The sequence below is a fragment of the Fringilla coelebs genome (genome assembly GCF_963513975.1).
Source record: "Fringilla coelebs genome assembly, chromosome: 2".
NCBI lineage: Eukaryota > Metazoa > Chordata > Aves > Passeriformes > Fringillidae > Fringilla > Fringilla coelebs.
This window is the reverse complement of record NC_140029.1, coordinates 116,882,275-116,898,557: the sequence shown is the minus strand read 5'-3', so window position 1 is coordinate 116,898,557 and position 16,283 is coordinate 116,882,275. Positions and strand designations below refer to the sequence as shown.

The following is a 16,283-nucleotide window of genomic DNA, read 5'->3' as shown; positions in this document are numbered from 1 at the left end:
AGGAATTAAGAACTGTACTGATGAATTAGCATGCATGGTGCTTGTGTTTTCTTTTGACAGGACTAATGTGGATCTGGCCAAGCTGACGGAGTTGTTTGGCACCCTGAGCTCTGTGCTGGAATACCGTGCTGGTGTTGTGGAGGCCTTTAGGGAGATGAGGCGTTTCACAGTCAATGAGAGCGTCCTCTCCAGCAGGGAGCTGCTGCTGCTGCTGCACAAGTGGAGCCTTGTCAGCAAAGACCTGCAGCTGCAGGAGGACCTGCAGGCCCTGGCTCAGAAGTACCAAAACAAAGAATTGCTCAGTAAGTGCTGAAATACTTCAAGGAAGGCGTATTTTGTTGTAACTGTTACAGACCAGCCGTTCAAGTGAGGCAAACTTCTCAGGAAGTTGTACTAATGCTTTCTGTCAGACTGATGTACCTTGAGGGAGGAGGAAAGGAAATGGGAAGGCATTTTTCAGATCTTCCTTGTGCTGATTTAGAACCATACCACAATTTGGAAGCTTTGGAGAAACACAGTTTTTATGAAGGGAAAGAGCTTTAAAATGAAACAGTGGCAAATCAGGCTTTGAGTCAGGCTATGAAAAAGGGCATTTTTTAATGAAATCTTAAGAGAAAAAGCAGTGCCTGGAGGCTTTGTGCTCAGTGGTGTGAATCATTCTGAGCATGGATGGGGATCTGAAAGCGATGTGTAAGTAAAAGCAGCAAATAAACAAAGCAAGAGAAAGGCAATAGTTGGTGTCTCTTGTCACCAGTTTTGAAGAAAGGAAAAAAAGACAGGACTTGTGTGACTTCTCTTGTTTTCTCTCTGAACAAAAAGTGCTAGGAACTTGGGAGTGGGAGGTTTTAAAACAATGCTGGCTTCCTGCAGCAGCAGCTGCTTTTGGTGTGCACTAAAGCTTCTGTAGGTGTGTTTAAATGTTCTGTATCAGTTAAGAAAGCATCATGTATTTAAGGGATTCTGTAAAAGCTTTAGCTTTTCTACAGTTTTTTCACCCTTTAAAACTCTTCAGAAAGGCCTGAAGAGGGTTTTTGGAGTGATGCCTGTAACTTACTGCATGTGTGGGTTGTGTTGCTCCAGGCTGTGCGATCCGGTTTGGAATAGGGTTCCAGCCTGGAGTCCCCGGGAGCTCCCGGAGCCCCTTTGAACAGGACAGGCTCCATGAGGCTGCTAAATGAGGCTGGCACTTGCCATTGTAATGACTCAATCAACACAGGAAAGCACCTTACTTGCACAATTTTGTACCAGGAAAATCCTTTGGAGTATCTGATGTTTGTTTTGATGGTGGTTATCTTCTTACAGAAAATATTAAAGACAAGAACAAACCTCAAGCCTCATCTCCTATGTATCGTCACACTCGGAAAAAGAACGAGGTGAGAGAAGATGACACTGCTGCAGACATGGAAGTGTCTGAGCTGGAGAAATGCAGAGAGCATCTGAATTCCATCCTGGCCCATTGGGACCCTGTTTTCCCAGCACAACCCTCCACACATGGAGGGGAGGCCCTCAGAGCTGGTGACGCTGGGGGTGAGGCAGTGGCTGTCACCTGTGCATCCATCCACATTGTCACGAAGTGTCTGGTCAGGTCCCTGGCTGCGCAGAGCCCCCTCAGGGAGCAGGACGTGTCCCCAGTGCTGAGGTGGCTGCAGAACCGCGTCCTACCACACCCGGCGGCTGTGCGGGAGATGCTCACGGATGAGACGCTGAGGAACAACCTCTTCAAGCTTTACACCCGGCTCTGCCAGGCCAGCAGCACCTCAGCTGGGCTTTCCAGGCAGCTCGGTGGGCTCACTTCCATCATGCTCCAGCTCATGGAGGAGCAGGGCCTGTCCAGCACCTTCCACAAGCTTGTGAAATCTCTGTGCGTATCAGCAGCGGTGGAAGAGGATGTGCACAAGACAGGTGACTTGTCCTTTTCCTATCACTCATGTTGTGAGGCAGTGGTGGGAGAAACTAGGAAATTCCTTGGCTTTTTTAATCCATGTAATCAGTTCTCCCATATCCACCTGGGCTCATGGCTGCCCAAAACAGAAGCTGTGTCTTTGGTGGAATGGGAGCAGGGATGGGCAGCATGGAGTGTGGTCACACTGGGAGGTTTTCTGACACTGCAACACTCCCACTCCCTCTAAGAAACTTCCCTATAAAGGACTAAAATGGAATAAAAGGTATAAAATAAATGCAGTTTCAAGAGGGAAAATAGTCTGCAAAAAAACCCAAGTCCACGTGGGCCTGGATGCTGATCCTTGCTGCTGGTCAGTGAGAGCATCTGACAGGTCTGCTTTATTTAACAGGAAACTGGTTTGTTCCTTCTTGGGAGTAGGATCGTTGCCTTTGCGTGGGCAAAGCCCCTCCAGATTTTCCAGCTGGGAAAAGAGTTAGGGAACTCTTTTAAAACGTAGTCCTGGAGGTACTGAGCAGCTTGGCTCGGTAATACTGTAGGGGAACAGAAGAATATCCGTTCTGATTTTTCTCTCACCTTTCTTCCACAGCTGCTTCTGTATTCCTGACTTCCCTTCACATCGGGGACACGTGGCTTGGAGCACAGGAGCCAGATATGTTACTTACCCATGCCAGATTGGTCTGCAGTAGTGCAGATTACGAATTACAGGATGACTCAGACACTCAGAAACAAGGGGAAGACACTCTTATGTCCCTCTGCAAAAAAATTTGGCTACATCGGGGCAATAACTCAGGGGACTAACGCTTCATCTTTAACGTTCTTCTGTGCTCTGTCCTCATCACCATGAGCCCTGAAAGCCTCCTGAGCTGTTCTTGTACAGACCTACCTTGTCTGGTCACAAAAATCAGTATTTCATTACTGTGTGCAAACTCAGGGGGAAGATTTTATTCAACATCTCTCAGAGGGACATTAAAGCTCCAGTTTCCCTTTTCCTGAACAGTTTGAGAGACAATATTACTTATGTAATTTTTATTACAGGGATTTTTATCTTTTTGAAGAACCAGAAAGACTGTTTGTGCATTTGTGTGCCCTCAGTATCCACCCTCTCTCTAATACAGGACAGGAAAAAAAGGCTGCAGAGCTTCCTACAATGGGGTGTAAATGTGAAGAAGGAGGAGACAGAGGTTTAGCCACCATGATTTACTGTTTCTTGGAGAACCTGGTTGTTTTCATGATACCAAAACCAGTATGAATAGAAGACTGGACTCGGGAATCAGGATGGTCTTCTTGGGTATAAAAAGCTTGAATGGCTTTTAAAGACATTTATATCAAATGTGGTTTATTTTTATTACCCTTTTTGAAAATTAAAAACAAAACCAACAAAACAAATCCCCCTGACCATCGCTGCTGCTGCTGCCATGTGCAACACAAACCCATCTTCCCTCTGCCTGGAAGAGGTGAGAAATGGAACTAAACCCCAAAGGATTTTCTGCTCAGTGATTATAGGTGAGTTTGATTGGGAACTCTCTGAGAAATCTGATACATTGTTCTTCAGTGTGGCCCTGAGGGTAGTTGACCGTGCCAGTCCAGATCTGCAAATGTGCAGAGGCAGAGTGAGAACCTTTGAATTGTAAACCAGGATTTATTCAATCGAATCACGACTGTGTGCTGTGCCTAGGTCATTGGTACAAATAGGGTACGGGGAAAAACCAGAAATGCCCATTGCTTGTGCTATGTATGGAATTTTGGGGGGGTGGGGGGGGGTGTTTAAATAAAATCGAGATGCAAATGAAGGAATTGGCTGTACATGTACATCTGTCCCAAGAGTTAAAATTACATTTCTTTACCAACCCCCAAGCCTTTTATAAGCTGCAATATGTGTCACACAGAATTCCTAGGGGCTGTCATCAGGAAGTCTGTGAGCCGAATCCAGCCGAGCCGAGTTGAGCTCAACTGAGCTGGGCCGAGTGCAGCCGAAACGAGCCGAGCTCGGCCGAACGCAGCCGCCTGCTCTCGTGCCGATAATTAGCGTGAGTACGGTCACTGCCCAATTAGCTCCTCTCCCACCCCGCGCTGCCGTCCGTGTCCCTGCGATGGCCGAGCCCGCGGGACGCGGCAGCGGGAAAGCCCCGAGCCGTGCGAGCAGAACGTGAGGGACGGCGCTTTCCCGCCCTCAGGCAGCCGAGCCGCGCCGCGCCGAACGGAGCGAACGGCTCCGAGTTCCGCCGAACCTAGCCGAACTTAGACGAGCTCGGCCGAACTGAAATTCTGCTGAACTTGTATTTCCTGACGTGTAAAGTGACAAGGACTCTGCTGAATTCCAACACGCGAGCAACAACAGCAGCAAAAGCTCCTCCTGAGGTTAATTTACCCCCGTGGAGCCAACCAACATCACAAAAGGCAAAGACACTGACAGTAAATAGGTAATATTGTTTATTGTTTTCTTCCACCACTCCTTGGTGGCTTTCTTTAAAAAAAGATTACTGACGCCTTAAGCATGTCCCGCAGCATTCCCAAAATTCACACAGTGAATCGCACAGTGTTTCCAACACATTCCGCTGGTGAGCGCTCCGTCCTTCCGCCAGGATCTGCCCCGCGTGCTCTCGTGCCCGTTAATTAGCGCGAGCGCAGTCACTGCCTAATGAGCTCCTGCCCGAGCCCGAGCCGTTCGTGGCCGTGCTGAAAGGAATGAGAAGGAAGTGTCTTTACAAAGAAAAAGAACAGAGATACGAAGAAGAAGGCGGGGATGCACATCAGAGTGCGGTCTGTATCAGGCGATTTGGGAAGTTTGTACCTCTCAAGTACCTCAGCCGAAGGGGAAGACAGAGGGAAATACGTCCGAGAAATTAGGGAAAAAAGGAAGCTGCGTCCTCCAGCAACCTGAGATCCCATGGGAAATGCCCATGGCCTCTCCCTTCATCCAAATAAAGTTACAGGACTCCAGTGTCTACTTTTGGACATAAACCTACGGTGTTTGTGGATTAATTTTCCTGATAGCACGACGGCCGGGCCGCCCGCGGGACGCGGCAGCGGGAGAGCCCCGAGCCGTGCGACTGGAACGTGAGGGGCGGCGCTTTCCCGCCCTCAGGGAGCCGTGCCGAACCGCGCCGAAGGCAGCGAGCGGCTCCGAGTTCCGCCGAACCGAGCCGAGCTCAGCCGAATGGAGCTGAGTAATTAAAAAAGCAGAAACAAAGCCCCGGAGTCTCAGCAGCAGGCCCGGCACAGGGAGGCAGGTTTGGAATTTTCTTTGCTATGCTGCAGGTGTATTCAAGACATCGTTCCTCTTTGTCTGACGGAAGCAAGACCAAAAAAAAAAAATCTTACCAAAACAGGATATTTTCTTTCCTGGCTATCCAGCAGCCAAATACCACCAGCTAGCTATCCATGTCTTAAAATCAGCTGGAGAACTTGCTTCTAGAGCCCTGGGGACTGTCTGAGGAGAGCTCTGGCCAGCTCTGTTAATTGTTAAGCACCCCTGGAAGAGCAGAAAGGTTGGAGGAGGCTGGAAGAGTCCCAGTGTCCCAGTACCCAAAGAGACCCACCTGGTGAGGCCAGGTTGCTCTTAGGCAGGGCTGTGAATGACCTCGGCCCAGGCACAATCACAGAACTAAAGCTGAAAAAGCCTTTCATGTTGGATGTCACTGCACATCATTGAGGCAAATGTTGATGCTCTGCATCCCAGCAGTGTGACCATCAGCTGCCTCGGCAGGCAGATGGGTTTGGATTCAGTGGTCCCTTTTGTCTTGTTTCTGTGGGATGGTGCAGCGCTGACAAAAGGGACTGGGACATGGATCCCTCCCTGCAGGGCTTGCACAGGCATCGGCCTTCCCCACTCTGCCACACCCACCCACCAAAACTGGCCCCACATCACCGGGGAGTGCAGGGAAGTGTGTGCTGCAATCGGATCGTGGATTCCAGTCCAGGAGCTCTCCGTGTCTCAGGATTCAGCCGTGGGCCTTTGGGAGACACGTGGCAGTGACTTGTTTCTGTGCAGATGTGCAGGTAAGAACCAGGGACTCTGCTCTGGAGGGCACCGGGCCCTTGCCAAGAGAGTTCATTCACCCTTGCTGTTACCCACCGGGGGAGGAGAGGGGTGTCGTGCATGGCCAAAATGGCATCTACACTGCATCACAGGAGGTGAGGGGGATTCTGCCCCTCTCCCCCACTCAGGTGAGACCCCACCTGCAGAGCTGCCCCAGCCCTGGGGTCCAGCACAAGAAATCTGTGGAGCTGTTGGAACAAGCACAGAGGAGGCCCCAGAGCTGCTCCAGGGCTGGAGCCAGGCTGGAGAGCTGGGAAGGTTCCCCTGGAGAGGAGAAGGCTCCAGAGAGAGCTCAGAGCCCTTGCAGGGCTCCAGGAGGGCTGGAGAGGGACTGGGGACATGGCATGGAGGGACAGGACAAGGGGAATGGCTTCCACTGCCAGAGGGCAGGGCTAGATGGGATATTGGGAATTGTTCCCTGGCAGGGTTCCCGGAGCAGCTGCCTGCTCTCAACAGGACGTGGGTGAGCTGGGAGAGCACAGTGGGCCCTGCATGTCCCTGGGCTTGGCAGAGATGGATGAGCACAGAAAGGATGAAGGTGAAAGCTCTCCAGCCTTGAGCGGTGACGTGAGCGGGCGTTTGCTGCGTGCGTGTGTCGGGATTATCACCAGAAAAGGGACACGAGGTTTCCTTACAGACACTGGGTGATTGTCATGCCAAGGGCACGCGGTGGGTGACACAGCAGAGGGGGTGACGGGGCAGGGAAGGCGGGTTTACACTAGTGGCTTCCTTCCAGCACCACACTGGGTTTCGGTGCTGGAATTGGGGGGAGTGGAATTGAAGTGGGGCTTAGGAAACAAACAGAACTCGACCAAAAAGGGCAAGTTTTGTGTGTGACTGGGTTTAATAGTTTCTTCAGTCCTAAAATTGTTTTCTCACAGTATGTTTCAAGCCTAGGAAAATGATAACATGGGATGGTTTCAAAGCCTAAACAAATCTCATTGAATGCTGTTTTTCATTAATGATTTCTGGGCACTCAAGAAAACATTTCTAGACTTGCCTTGTTCACAATGGCTCCCTTGATGGCCAAAATTGAATACATAAGGGATAAGTAAATGTATTTCTTAGACAAGTATTTTGCTCAGTCACATGATGAGAAAGTGAAAAAAACTTTAAAAATCAATACTTTGTCTAAGTCTTGCAAGCACTCTGATATTTTCATGTACACAGACTTCTCCTGCCAGTTTTTTAGGAACAGTACATTTTTGCTAACATGCCTCTGTTACCCTGCCTTTTTATGTCCATTTCCATGTCTGTTGTGTTGCTAGTCCGCCTCCTGGTTTGTGGTTTATTTGGGAAAACTGCCTTTTTTTTTAAATTGTTTTTGTTACTTTTTGTGAGCATGCCAGAGGCCCTAAGGTTCCAGTAAATGAGAATATTAATGCTCCTCTGACTGCTGTTTCCCTCTGCTTGCTTGTGACCTAATCCTGAATCTCTGCCCAGCCTGCTGAGCTGAATTTTCCTGATCAGAAAAGAAGGATCAGTGGGTCAAGAGACCCTGCAGCCAAATACTGACAGGAAAAGTTTCACCTCTGTGCAGTTATAAACATTCTGTGTCACAGCTGGATCACTCAAGGCAGTGAATGTTTCCCACAGGTTATTTTTTCACACTGGTATCTACTTACTTTATCTCTGATTATTCTTGCTTTATCTCTGTTTCTACTCACTTGGCTGGTGTTGATCCAGAGCAGGACATGCACAGCAGAACAAGGAAAAGGAACATCACAAAGGCAGCGAGGCCGACCCAGAAGGCGATGACGATGGAGTCTGTGGGCACAGCAGAGGGATTCCCTCATTTTGCAGAAATAAAACACAGCAAGATGATTTACCCTCTCTACTACAGGTACGTCATCTGACTCATTTCTCCGTTCTGAGACAGGGGTCTAAGTGCCAATTTGTTAAAGGTCTTGGGAGCCTCCTGACAGGGGGGATGAGGGAGGGGCTGGGAAAAGCCTCTGGAGTGTTCTGGTGACCAGACCTGGGCAGGTAACTGAGCGTGGGTCCTGTTACACAACCACAGTGCAGGAAGCCTGAGTGCTCACTGCCTAATCCTGCAGGGTCTTCAAGGAGAGGCCCTCAGGGAGGGAATTCCAGCCCTGAAAGTTTTTATACCAGGAGAAATAGCAATGGGGATTTGTTGCACAGTGCCTGTGCCCCTCCCAGCACATCAGGGCAGTGGAACAGAGGGTGGCCCTTGCCCTGCTCAGCTGCAGGCGCTGTGGAGGAGTGCAAGATGCTGCTTTGCCAGGAGCAAATGGTTCATCTGAGGAACAGAGAGTTGCCAGTGCCCAAGTGTGCCCACAGCTGGTTTAGTGGGAGGGTGAGGTGGCTGCGGGAGCAGAGGGAGCTGCTCTTTCATGCAGGATCCAGTACTGTGCCAGTTTTATTGCCTGCCCCTTGGGCTCTCTGAGAATCTGCTCCTGCCTCCACGGCACTAAGAGCCTGAATGAGGGATGTGGGACTCCAGGGGCTCTCCAGAATGCAATTTATTGTATCCAAGACATTACAGCAGCCTAGGGTGGTGGGTGACAGAGCCTGTGCCTACAGCTGTCAGCTCCAGCTGCAGGCAGGCCTGGAGACCCTTTGGTTTTGTTACATTGCATTCTAGACTTTTCTTTGCTGAGCCTCTTAATACAGTAGAACCAATCTATGCCTTGACTATTATCTCTAGCCTATCATAACTACTATCATTACCATATTCATGTTACTATTCTCCAATCACTAAAAGTCAGTATATCACAGTTTAAGCCAGAAGTTGTTATTCAGTTTTCTTGCAGTGGAAAATTCTGAGGCCTTTTTTCTCCTTGCCACATCGGCAGGCTTGTTTGCCTGTGCTATCTTTCTGCTTGGTAAAAACATCATCTTGTTTGGGGTGGGTTTATCCTTTGCTCTAAGCCATAAAAACCCCTTCTAACTAACACACCCTTTGCCTCCTTGGTTATCCAAGGAGATAAGACTGGCTGAGCAATTCTTTTCTTCTATATCAAAACTTGCTTCCATCTCTATTCCTTCTTCAGATTCTATATTTAGAAATCTTTCTGCCAAGCACACATGTCTGTGAGACTTTCTTGTCAAACTTTCATCCTTCCCAACAAGGCACCTTTGGCCTCTGTTCCTCAAATGCTCCCTCCTGGGGGCACTGTGCTGCTGGTGCTGGTGGCCTTGGGAAGTCTGGGTGCCCTGCCCTGGATTCACAGCAGATGAGGTGGAAAAAGAAGGGTCACTGACTCCAGAGACAAATATTGACCGAGATAAAATAAATCTTCCCTCTGAAAGTACAGAAAACATTGTGTTCTTTGAAACAGGTCCGGTATGCTAGATTGAGTGTTTCTTTGTGAAAAAGTTCAGTATGTGTTGGCATCAAAGCCACAAAGAGATTAAGGGAATTAGCCCAGCTCCTTTTAAACCCAAAAGTAGAGCTGGCCTAGCTGTAACCTTATCAGAAACCTGAGTTTTGGCTGGGCTACTGAGAAATATCAGTGGGGAGGGGCAGCCTATTTTATTCTTCCTTTGCCCAGGGACATTTTGAGAAGCCCAAAGTTTTGAAGTGTTCCACACCACTGGGACAGAAATTAAGAGTTTGGATTTGTAGAATTCCCTGTCAGAGATATTTTGGCTTCATCTTTAAAAACAGTTTTAATAGATTTCATGGAATTCACTGAAGCTAAATAAATTGTCTCCAGGGCTCAGGTGGAGCTTGAACTAAAATTTCCTGGGTTTAAATTCTGCAATTAGTTGGTTTTTGTTTGGTTGGTTTTTTTGTTTGTTTGTTTGCAGGGTTTTTTGTTTGTTTTTAAACTGGAACAACGTATTTTCATATTTTACCAATCTACAAAAAGCTTTCATATTGCTAAATTTTACCATCACCTTTTGTGCATGTGTGTGTGCATGCCTATTAGATCATGGGCCAATTAATATTTTTCATTAGTTTTGTACAAAATTGAGAGAGATGCACAATATCACAAATAGAAAGCATGACCATGGATTTTTATCTGGGTTTAGATTCATTTTTATGAGACAAATTCAACAAGTTTCAGAGACCAGCCACATAACAGAGGAAAAGAAGTGCAGAGATTCAGGTCTCTGTTTCACATTAAAAGAATAAAAAAAAAAAACCCTAGGAGGCAAAACTGAGAGCACATAAAGCCAATAATCCCAGCAGCAGCTTCTCGAGGTATAGGAATGTAAATATTGTGCAAGGACAGACAAAGTATATTCATTGCTTGACTGGTACTTTTACTCAAAACAGTGAAAAATCCCAACCAGCTGTGGAATTGTTTCCCTTGGTGTTTTCATTAGAACTTGTAACCCACTGTTCTCCCACTGCTATTTGGAGGAGGAAGAATAACAGTACCAAGAGGATGCACTTTCTGTTCCTCCACAAAAATATCAACAAATTTAAATTAAATTTAACAGCGGGCAAGCATCTTGTCTCAGAAGCACAGTTTCTACAAATTTCAAGGATGCAGGCAGCTGAAGAAAAATGCCCTTTGAACTGCCAGGGAGGGAAGTGCTGTAACACAAATGCCACCTCTGCTGTGCACCAGGTGACCCAAATGGTAGAAAAATGTTATTAAGGAGAAAACAGGGGAGAGGTTTATTCCTGATTTTTGGGTTTTGCTATGCCAGCCACGTGCCAGAGACTTACATCTAGCTTAGCTCAGCAGTTTGGGGTTTTCCCTAGGGGAATTTGGGAGTAATCATCTGCCCTTACTTTACAAATAAGAGAATTAGATGAGCTGGTCCCAGCAGCATCAGAGAGCAAGATTTTCTGTATGGAGGGATGTGGATATTCACACCACTTGCTTTAAGGTGTGGTGCTCTAAGTTTGGAGGCAGTAAATCCTCAGCTGATCTGAATGCACAGGAAAGCTTTTCTAGAGTAAGTTTCTGCTTCTTTTTTCTACTGCTGTCCAAGCAAGTGAAGGACAAGCATCTCCTAACACAGAATTCAACCTTCACCATAAGAAAGGCAGCTTCTTGCATTGTTAGTGAGAGACACATGAAGATACTCTGAAAGGCCATCACATTTTCCTGGGATATATAATAATTTCGCTGTAATAACCTTGGGAAAAACAACTTTAGTTTCTGAATCCACATCTGAACAGTTTCAGCCATCCTCAGGGATGGGAGGGAAGGTCAAAGAGTATGTTTGCAGCTTATTGTTCCACTGGCTAGTGGAAACATACATTTCCTTTACTAAAAGTCTGAACGCTTACCAGTTGCAATGTCAGCCTTGTCCCAAGATAAAAACACAGTGTTTTTATGAAAACCTCTGCTCCTTCAGTAAACTTTAGTGACAGTAGCACACGGGTAACTAGCAGCCCACACTACAGATTCTCAAGTAATCACATTTCCCCTTAGCAAATTACTCAAAAAAAAAAAAAAAAAAAAACCAAAACAAAATCTGTCCTTGTAAACAAGAATTAGTGTCAGCACTAATCTCCTAGTGTCTCTCACTTATCTCTTCAGATACTGCAAGATAAAGCCCAGAGTGTTTGTTAGCAATTATCCAGCCTGAAAGCAAACACCCATTCACACAAACCAGGCACTGGCATGGTATCTATTGCAAGGGAACAAAACCAGGTCAGTGAGACAAGCCACACAACATTTTCCCCGTGCTAGATTAGCACCTACCACTCCACAATACTTACATTTATTAACCTTCAATTTGCTTCCATCTACTGGAATTGGATCTATGTAATCCCAGTAATATTCGTAAGACCAGAAGTACTCGGAGGAGTTTGTCCTGTTGGCCATGTCAGTGGTGCCTTTTAAGCCAGCCCAGAACTCCGACCCAGTGCTTTGCTTCATTGTGCTTCATTGCCCTCAGGAAGAGAATTGCACAACTGGTGCCTGTGCCAATCGCCCTGGGGTCCCGCAGCTCAAGGACTGCCTGGGGACTGAAAACATTCTGTGGCAGTGAGAGTAATGTACGGCAGAGACCTGAGAGCAGCCCTGAAAATGCAATCCTCGCTTCTCGCCGGACAACGACTCCTGTTATTCCTCAGGTTATTCCTCAGGATGTTTTACACTGAGACGGGTGCCCTGTGACCTAGGGACAGGGTGGACAGGTGCCAGCTGGATCACAGGCCCTTCTCTCAGAGCAGAGCACTGTTCCTGGGCGCTCCTGAACACGGCCGGGCTGGAAAACATTCCTGAATGTGTCTGATGGAAAGGGCTGGGTCTGCAGGGGCCACACCAGGAGCGGCCGAGGGCCTGTTCAGCCGGGAGGAGGCCGAGGTCAGAGCTCACCGAGGCTGCGGCTCCTCCGGCGGGGCAGCTCCGGCCTCTGCTCCCTGCGACCTGGGACAGCACCAGGGCACGGCTGCAGCTGGGTCTGGAGGGGTTTAGGTGGGATATCAGGGAAAGGTTCATCCCCAGAGGCTGCCCAGGCTGACCAGGGAGTGGGCACGGCCCGGCAGAGCCCCAGGAGTGTTTGGAGAGCTCTCCAGGGATGCCCAGGGTGGGATTGCTGGGGTGTCTGTGCGGGGACACGAGTGGGACCGGATGGTCCTTGTGGGGCCCTTCCAGCTCGGGAGGTTCTCTGAATTAGCAGTGACTGGATAAAACGCTTAATTTACTACAATAACCACATCCTTTGCTTTGGTCCCACGACCTTACAAGGTCTAAACGCCGTGCGGGCGGCGCTGAGGCGGCCCCGGGAGCAGTTCCGGGGCAGTCCCGGCGGGCGGGCGGGCACCGCGGGGCCGGCCCCGGCAGCAGTTCCGGGGCCATGTCCGGTTCCTTGGCGGGCGATTCGAAGGCGATGTTGGGGGCCGCGGCCGGCGCCTCGGCGGGCCAGCAGGAGCCTCTGTCGCTGTGCCTGGAGCTGGAGGACTCGCTGTCGCTGCTGGAGCCGGCCGCCGGCCGGGCGGAGCAGCGGCGGGAGGACGAGGCGCCCATGCCCATGGTGTTCCTGTGCGCCGGCTGTCGGCGGCCCGTGGGCGACACGTCCAGCTGGGTGTCCAACGACGAGGAGAGCGGCTGCATCCTGCTGCGCAGTGAGTGCCGGCCCCGCCGCCCCGCGCCTCTCCCTCACGGCCGCCATCCCTCCTTCCCTCCCTCCTCCCGCTGCAGGTGCGGCCGCCAGCGTCGCCGTGGACCCGGAGCGGAAAATCTCCAACCTGCCCGGCGAGTGCGGATGGTGAGGGCCGGCCGTGGCTGGGCACAGCCCCGGGGCGGTCGGGGGTTGCCGGGGACAGGCCCGGTGCAGGGCCCGGGGTGCCGGTGTGGCCCTGAGAGCCCCTGGAACTATTTGTGTGGTGGGTACTTTGTGGCCTGAGGCAGAGGGATTTCTCGCAAGGACAGGTAGTGGAGGACAAGGGGAATGGCCTTAGGATGAAGGAAGGCAGGTTTAGATTAATATTGGGAAGAAGTTTTTCCCTGTGAGGGTGAGCAGGCCCTGGCACAGCTGTGGCTGTCCCTGGATCCCTGGAATCTCCAAGGCCAGGCTTGGAGCAGCCTGGGACAGTGGGAGGTGTCCCTGCCATGGCAGGGGTGGCACTGGATGGGTTTTAAGGTCCCTACCACAATTTAGTGATTCTGATGGTCTTGCTGAGGTCAGTCAGCCTGAGGAGCTGCTGCAAATTCAGGCTGAAAGGTGAGTGCTCATAATTTACACTGTGTAAAGCAACGATGAATACTTAAAAAAATTATAATGGATGATTTTTTTTTTTTAAGGAAGGGATGGGGTGAAGTGCTTCCTTTTATTTTCTCCTGAATCAATGTTTTTTCTTACTTACAGCTTAGTAGAAACCTTATTCTGCTCTGGCTGCTCAAAGACACTTGGCAGTATCTACAGGTGCACCTCAAGGAGCCTCGACTACAAGAGAGATTTGTTCTGTTTCACTATTGACTCTGTTGAAAGGTAAATACAGAATGTTTATGTGCCAGCTCCACTTCACTCACCAGGCATTGCACTGAGGGTTCTCCTGTTATATCTCTGGGAAGTCTAGAGGTAGCTTTTTCTGCTGCTCTGTCCCAGAGTGGTTTTCTGTATTGCTGCTGTTGGCATCATAGTGCTCAGCTCTGAGGAACATCACCTGTGTAAGGCAAATCCTAGGAAAAAAAACCCAAAACAGCCAGGTCTGCCTTTTGTATGAGAAATTGCACTCCTTCCAAGAAAATACCACCAGGTCCAGGGCACGGGAGGGTTCCTTCTCATGTTCTCAGAAGAGTACACAAACCAAGCACCAGACAGGCCTGTCTGGAGCCCCTTAGGGGTCAGCATTACCAGCAGGAAGCATGGCCAGAAGGACTCAGGCAGCACTTGGGGCAGGTCTGACCTGTGCTGGCCACATCTGCTCTGTCCTTGCTAAGGTGGGCAAAGGCAAATCTGACAACTGAGTATGTGCTTGAGACTCTCACTCAGCCGTTTAAAATCTATTTAGAAAATGGAAGTGTGCTTGGGTTTAGTCAGTTTATAGCACTTAGAAGTGGTCTTAAGGTGTTCTTCAATAACTATATAGTGAATTAAGGCTTTGTGCCAGAGTTCCTTTATGCAAGTGTTCTAATGGACAGTGTTCACCTGAACTAGTTTTAATGTCTCTGGGTTTTTTCTGAAGTTCCAATTCATCTTGCTGTATTGCTGTGGATATTCACCCTTGTGCTCTGCACAGTGCTTTTGGTTTTTTTTCTTAACTCCACAGCTATGATACCTTATTTTTTGGCAGTAAAACTCTCTAAAGCACTGACTTGGCTGCAGAATGGCACTTTTCTTGGAGAGTAATGCTGCTTCTTCCAGCCAGCCCTGCACTGTTCTCGGTGTCTGTGCAATTTTTCACTGCTTCCTGCAGCCCCAGAATCCATGGCTATCTCTCAGGGTTCTGGAGGAGTGCTGTGTTTGGATTTTTGGCTTCAGAGTGGGAATCTGTGCATGATCTGAACTGTGGCATCTCAGCTATATTCTAGGAACCACGGGAAAGCAAGCTGTCATCCATGAGGAACCACTTACTCTTGAAAGTCAAGCTGTCCTGCAAGAGGTGCTGGAAAAGGTGAGATTTAACCTTATATCATTCTTTGTTTAAATCATCTCTGTAAAACCTCAGTAGGCTTCAATAGTTTCTGCAGAGCAGCTTATTTCACCCAGAGTAATTCAGTGCATTGCAGCATGTGCTGGTCTGCTTCATGTCAGTGGTATCTTGTGTTATACAAGATTTTCAGTAACTTCTCCTTCAATTTGCAATGTAATTAGCATTTTCTGTTTATCAAGCACAGTGTTATGGTCTTATTTATGTCTCAGTAATTTGATATGTTGTTTCTAGTTAGTTCTGATTCACTTCTCCAGATCTTCACTTAACTTGTAGTCGTGTTTCTTCTGCCTTTTGTGCAAATGGACTTGATGCTTTTGCTGTAGCTTTGTATTGAAATATAACATCATAAATCAAGGTGATGTTTTGCTCTACTAAAATCTGGTGACTGCAGATAGGAAGAACTGGGAGCAAATAGTGTAAGGAAGTTGACTATGGAAACTGAAGTTTGTCCAGCAAAAGCTGAGTGTGTGGCTCTGACACCAAGGCTGGAAAAAGTGGACAGTGAATGTTAAGAGTTGGGTGAGCTTTCAGAGGATGAAAGTAGCAGGGAAAGAGTCAAATGAAAAGAATTGGTGATGTGAGATGAGATTTGAGCCCTTTCTGACATCCACACGTGCTCTTTGTGTGTGTGTAACCCAGCACCTCTGCCTGGTCCTTTTGCAGGTGGACATGCTGTTCAAGGCTCTGGAGACACGACTGAGCACTGTGGAGTCGCGTGTGGCTGCTCTGCAAAGGCACGTCTGACAGGAAACTCCTGCTGAACTGCAGGAGAAGGGCAGAGGTGGAAGTTGGCCCTGTGATCCTCTGGGATCTCTGGGAACTTTGCAAAGACTGTGGAAGAGCTGGAAGCCATGGGTGGCCTGTGTGGTGGGGGAGCACTGCTGACCAAGGCTGTGTCCCAGCCAGGGAGTTCCTCTTATGTCCCTGAAGAGGATACCCCAGGGTTTTTTTTCCTTAATAAACACTTCTGATCAGACAATCTGTGGACTTCTGGTTTAATGTAAATACTTATTTAAATTTTTGTCTCTGGACGCAAACCATTGATCTCCTGACTTCCCTGCTATTCGGTATCTACTGAACTGGTTGTGCATTTTCCTGAGCTGATGAAAAACCTCCCTGTGGTTCTGTAATTTCTAAAGGAACAGCATTAAGTTTTTCTTGTCTCCATAACTTTAGCTTGACTCGTGCTCAAAGACAGGAATGACTCAATAACTATATGTGGTGAATTGTTAGTTTGGTAGGGTTTTTTTTGCAAGTTCAGGGCTAAAATGTGATGTAAGAAAGGCTTTGTTTGCAGCATTAGATTT

The 16,283-nt window shown here is 48.5% G+C and overlaps 2 protein-coding genes and 1 long non-coding RNA gene across 4 annotated transcripts in view; all 3 read left to right on the top strand.

The window, feature by feature from the left end:
- The window catches only part of URB1 (URB1 ribosome biogenesis homolog), a gene marked incomplete at its 5' end in the record, with an annotated part of 40,750 nt that extends 36,829 nt beyond the window's left edge, over nucleotides 1-3,921 (top strand). The window contains 4 exons of one of the 2 annotated variants that reach the window (XR_014616864.1): nucleotides 61-302; nucleotides 1,303-1,902; nucleotides 2,490-3,406; nucleotides 3,790-3,921. Coding sequence is in view for 1 of the 2 variants with exons in the window: in XM_084223946.1 (XP_084080072.1) it covers nucleotides 61-302; nucleotides 1,303-1,902; nucleotides 2,490-2,701 (1,054 nt within the window). Of the gene's footprint in view, nucleotides 1-60; nucleotides 303-1,302; nucleotides 1,903-2,489; nucleotides 3,615-3,789 lie in introns of those variants that run through there. The other variant, XM_084223946.1, reaches the window with a different exon arrangement.
- A 2,459-nt stretch (nucleotides 3,922-6,380) lies between these two features.
- LOC311165613 lies at nucleotides 6,381-9,300 on the top strand. Its single transcript, XR_014616934.1, has 3 exons — nucleotides 6,381-6,586; nucleotides 7,629-7,785; nucleotides 8,960-9,300. It is a non-coding gene; the product is annotated as an uncharacterized lncRNA (long non-coding RNA).
- A 3,378-nt stretch (nucleotides 9,301-12,678) lies between these two features.
- On the top strand, nucleotides 12,679-15,942 carry MIS18A (MIS18 kinetochore protein A). Its single transcript, XM_084224708.1, has 5 exons — nucleotides 12,679-12,945; nucleotides 13,022-13,088; nucleotides 13,689-13,811; nucleotides 14,844-14,937; nucleotides 15,640-15,942. The coding sequence occupies exons 1-5, from the start codon at nucleotides 12,711-12,713 to the stop codon at nucleotides 15,718-15,720; spliced, it is 600 nt and encodes a 199-aa protein (XP_084080834.1). The 5' UTR covers nucleotides 12,679-12,710; the 3' UTR covers nucleotides 15,721-15,942.
- The last annotated feature ends 341 nt before the right edge of the window (nucleotides 15,943-16,283 follow it).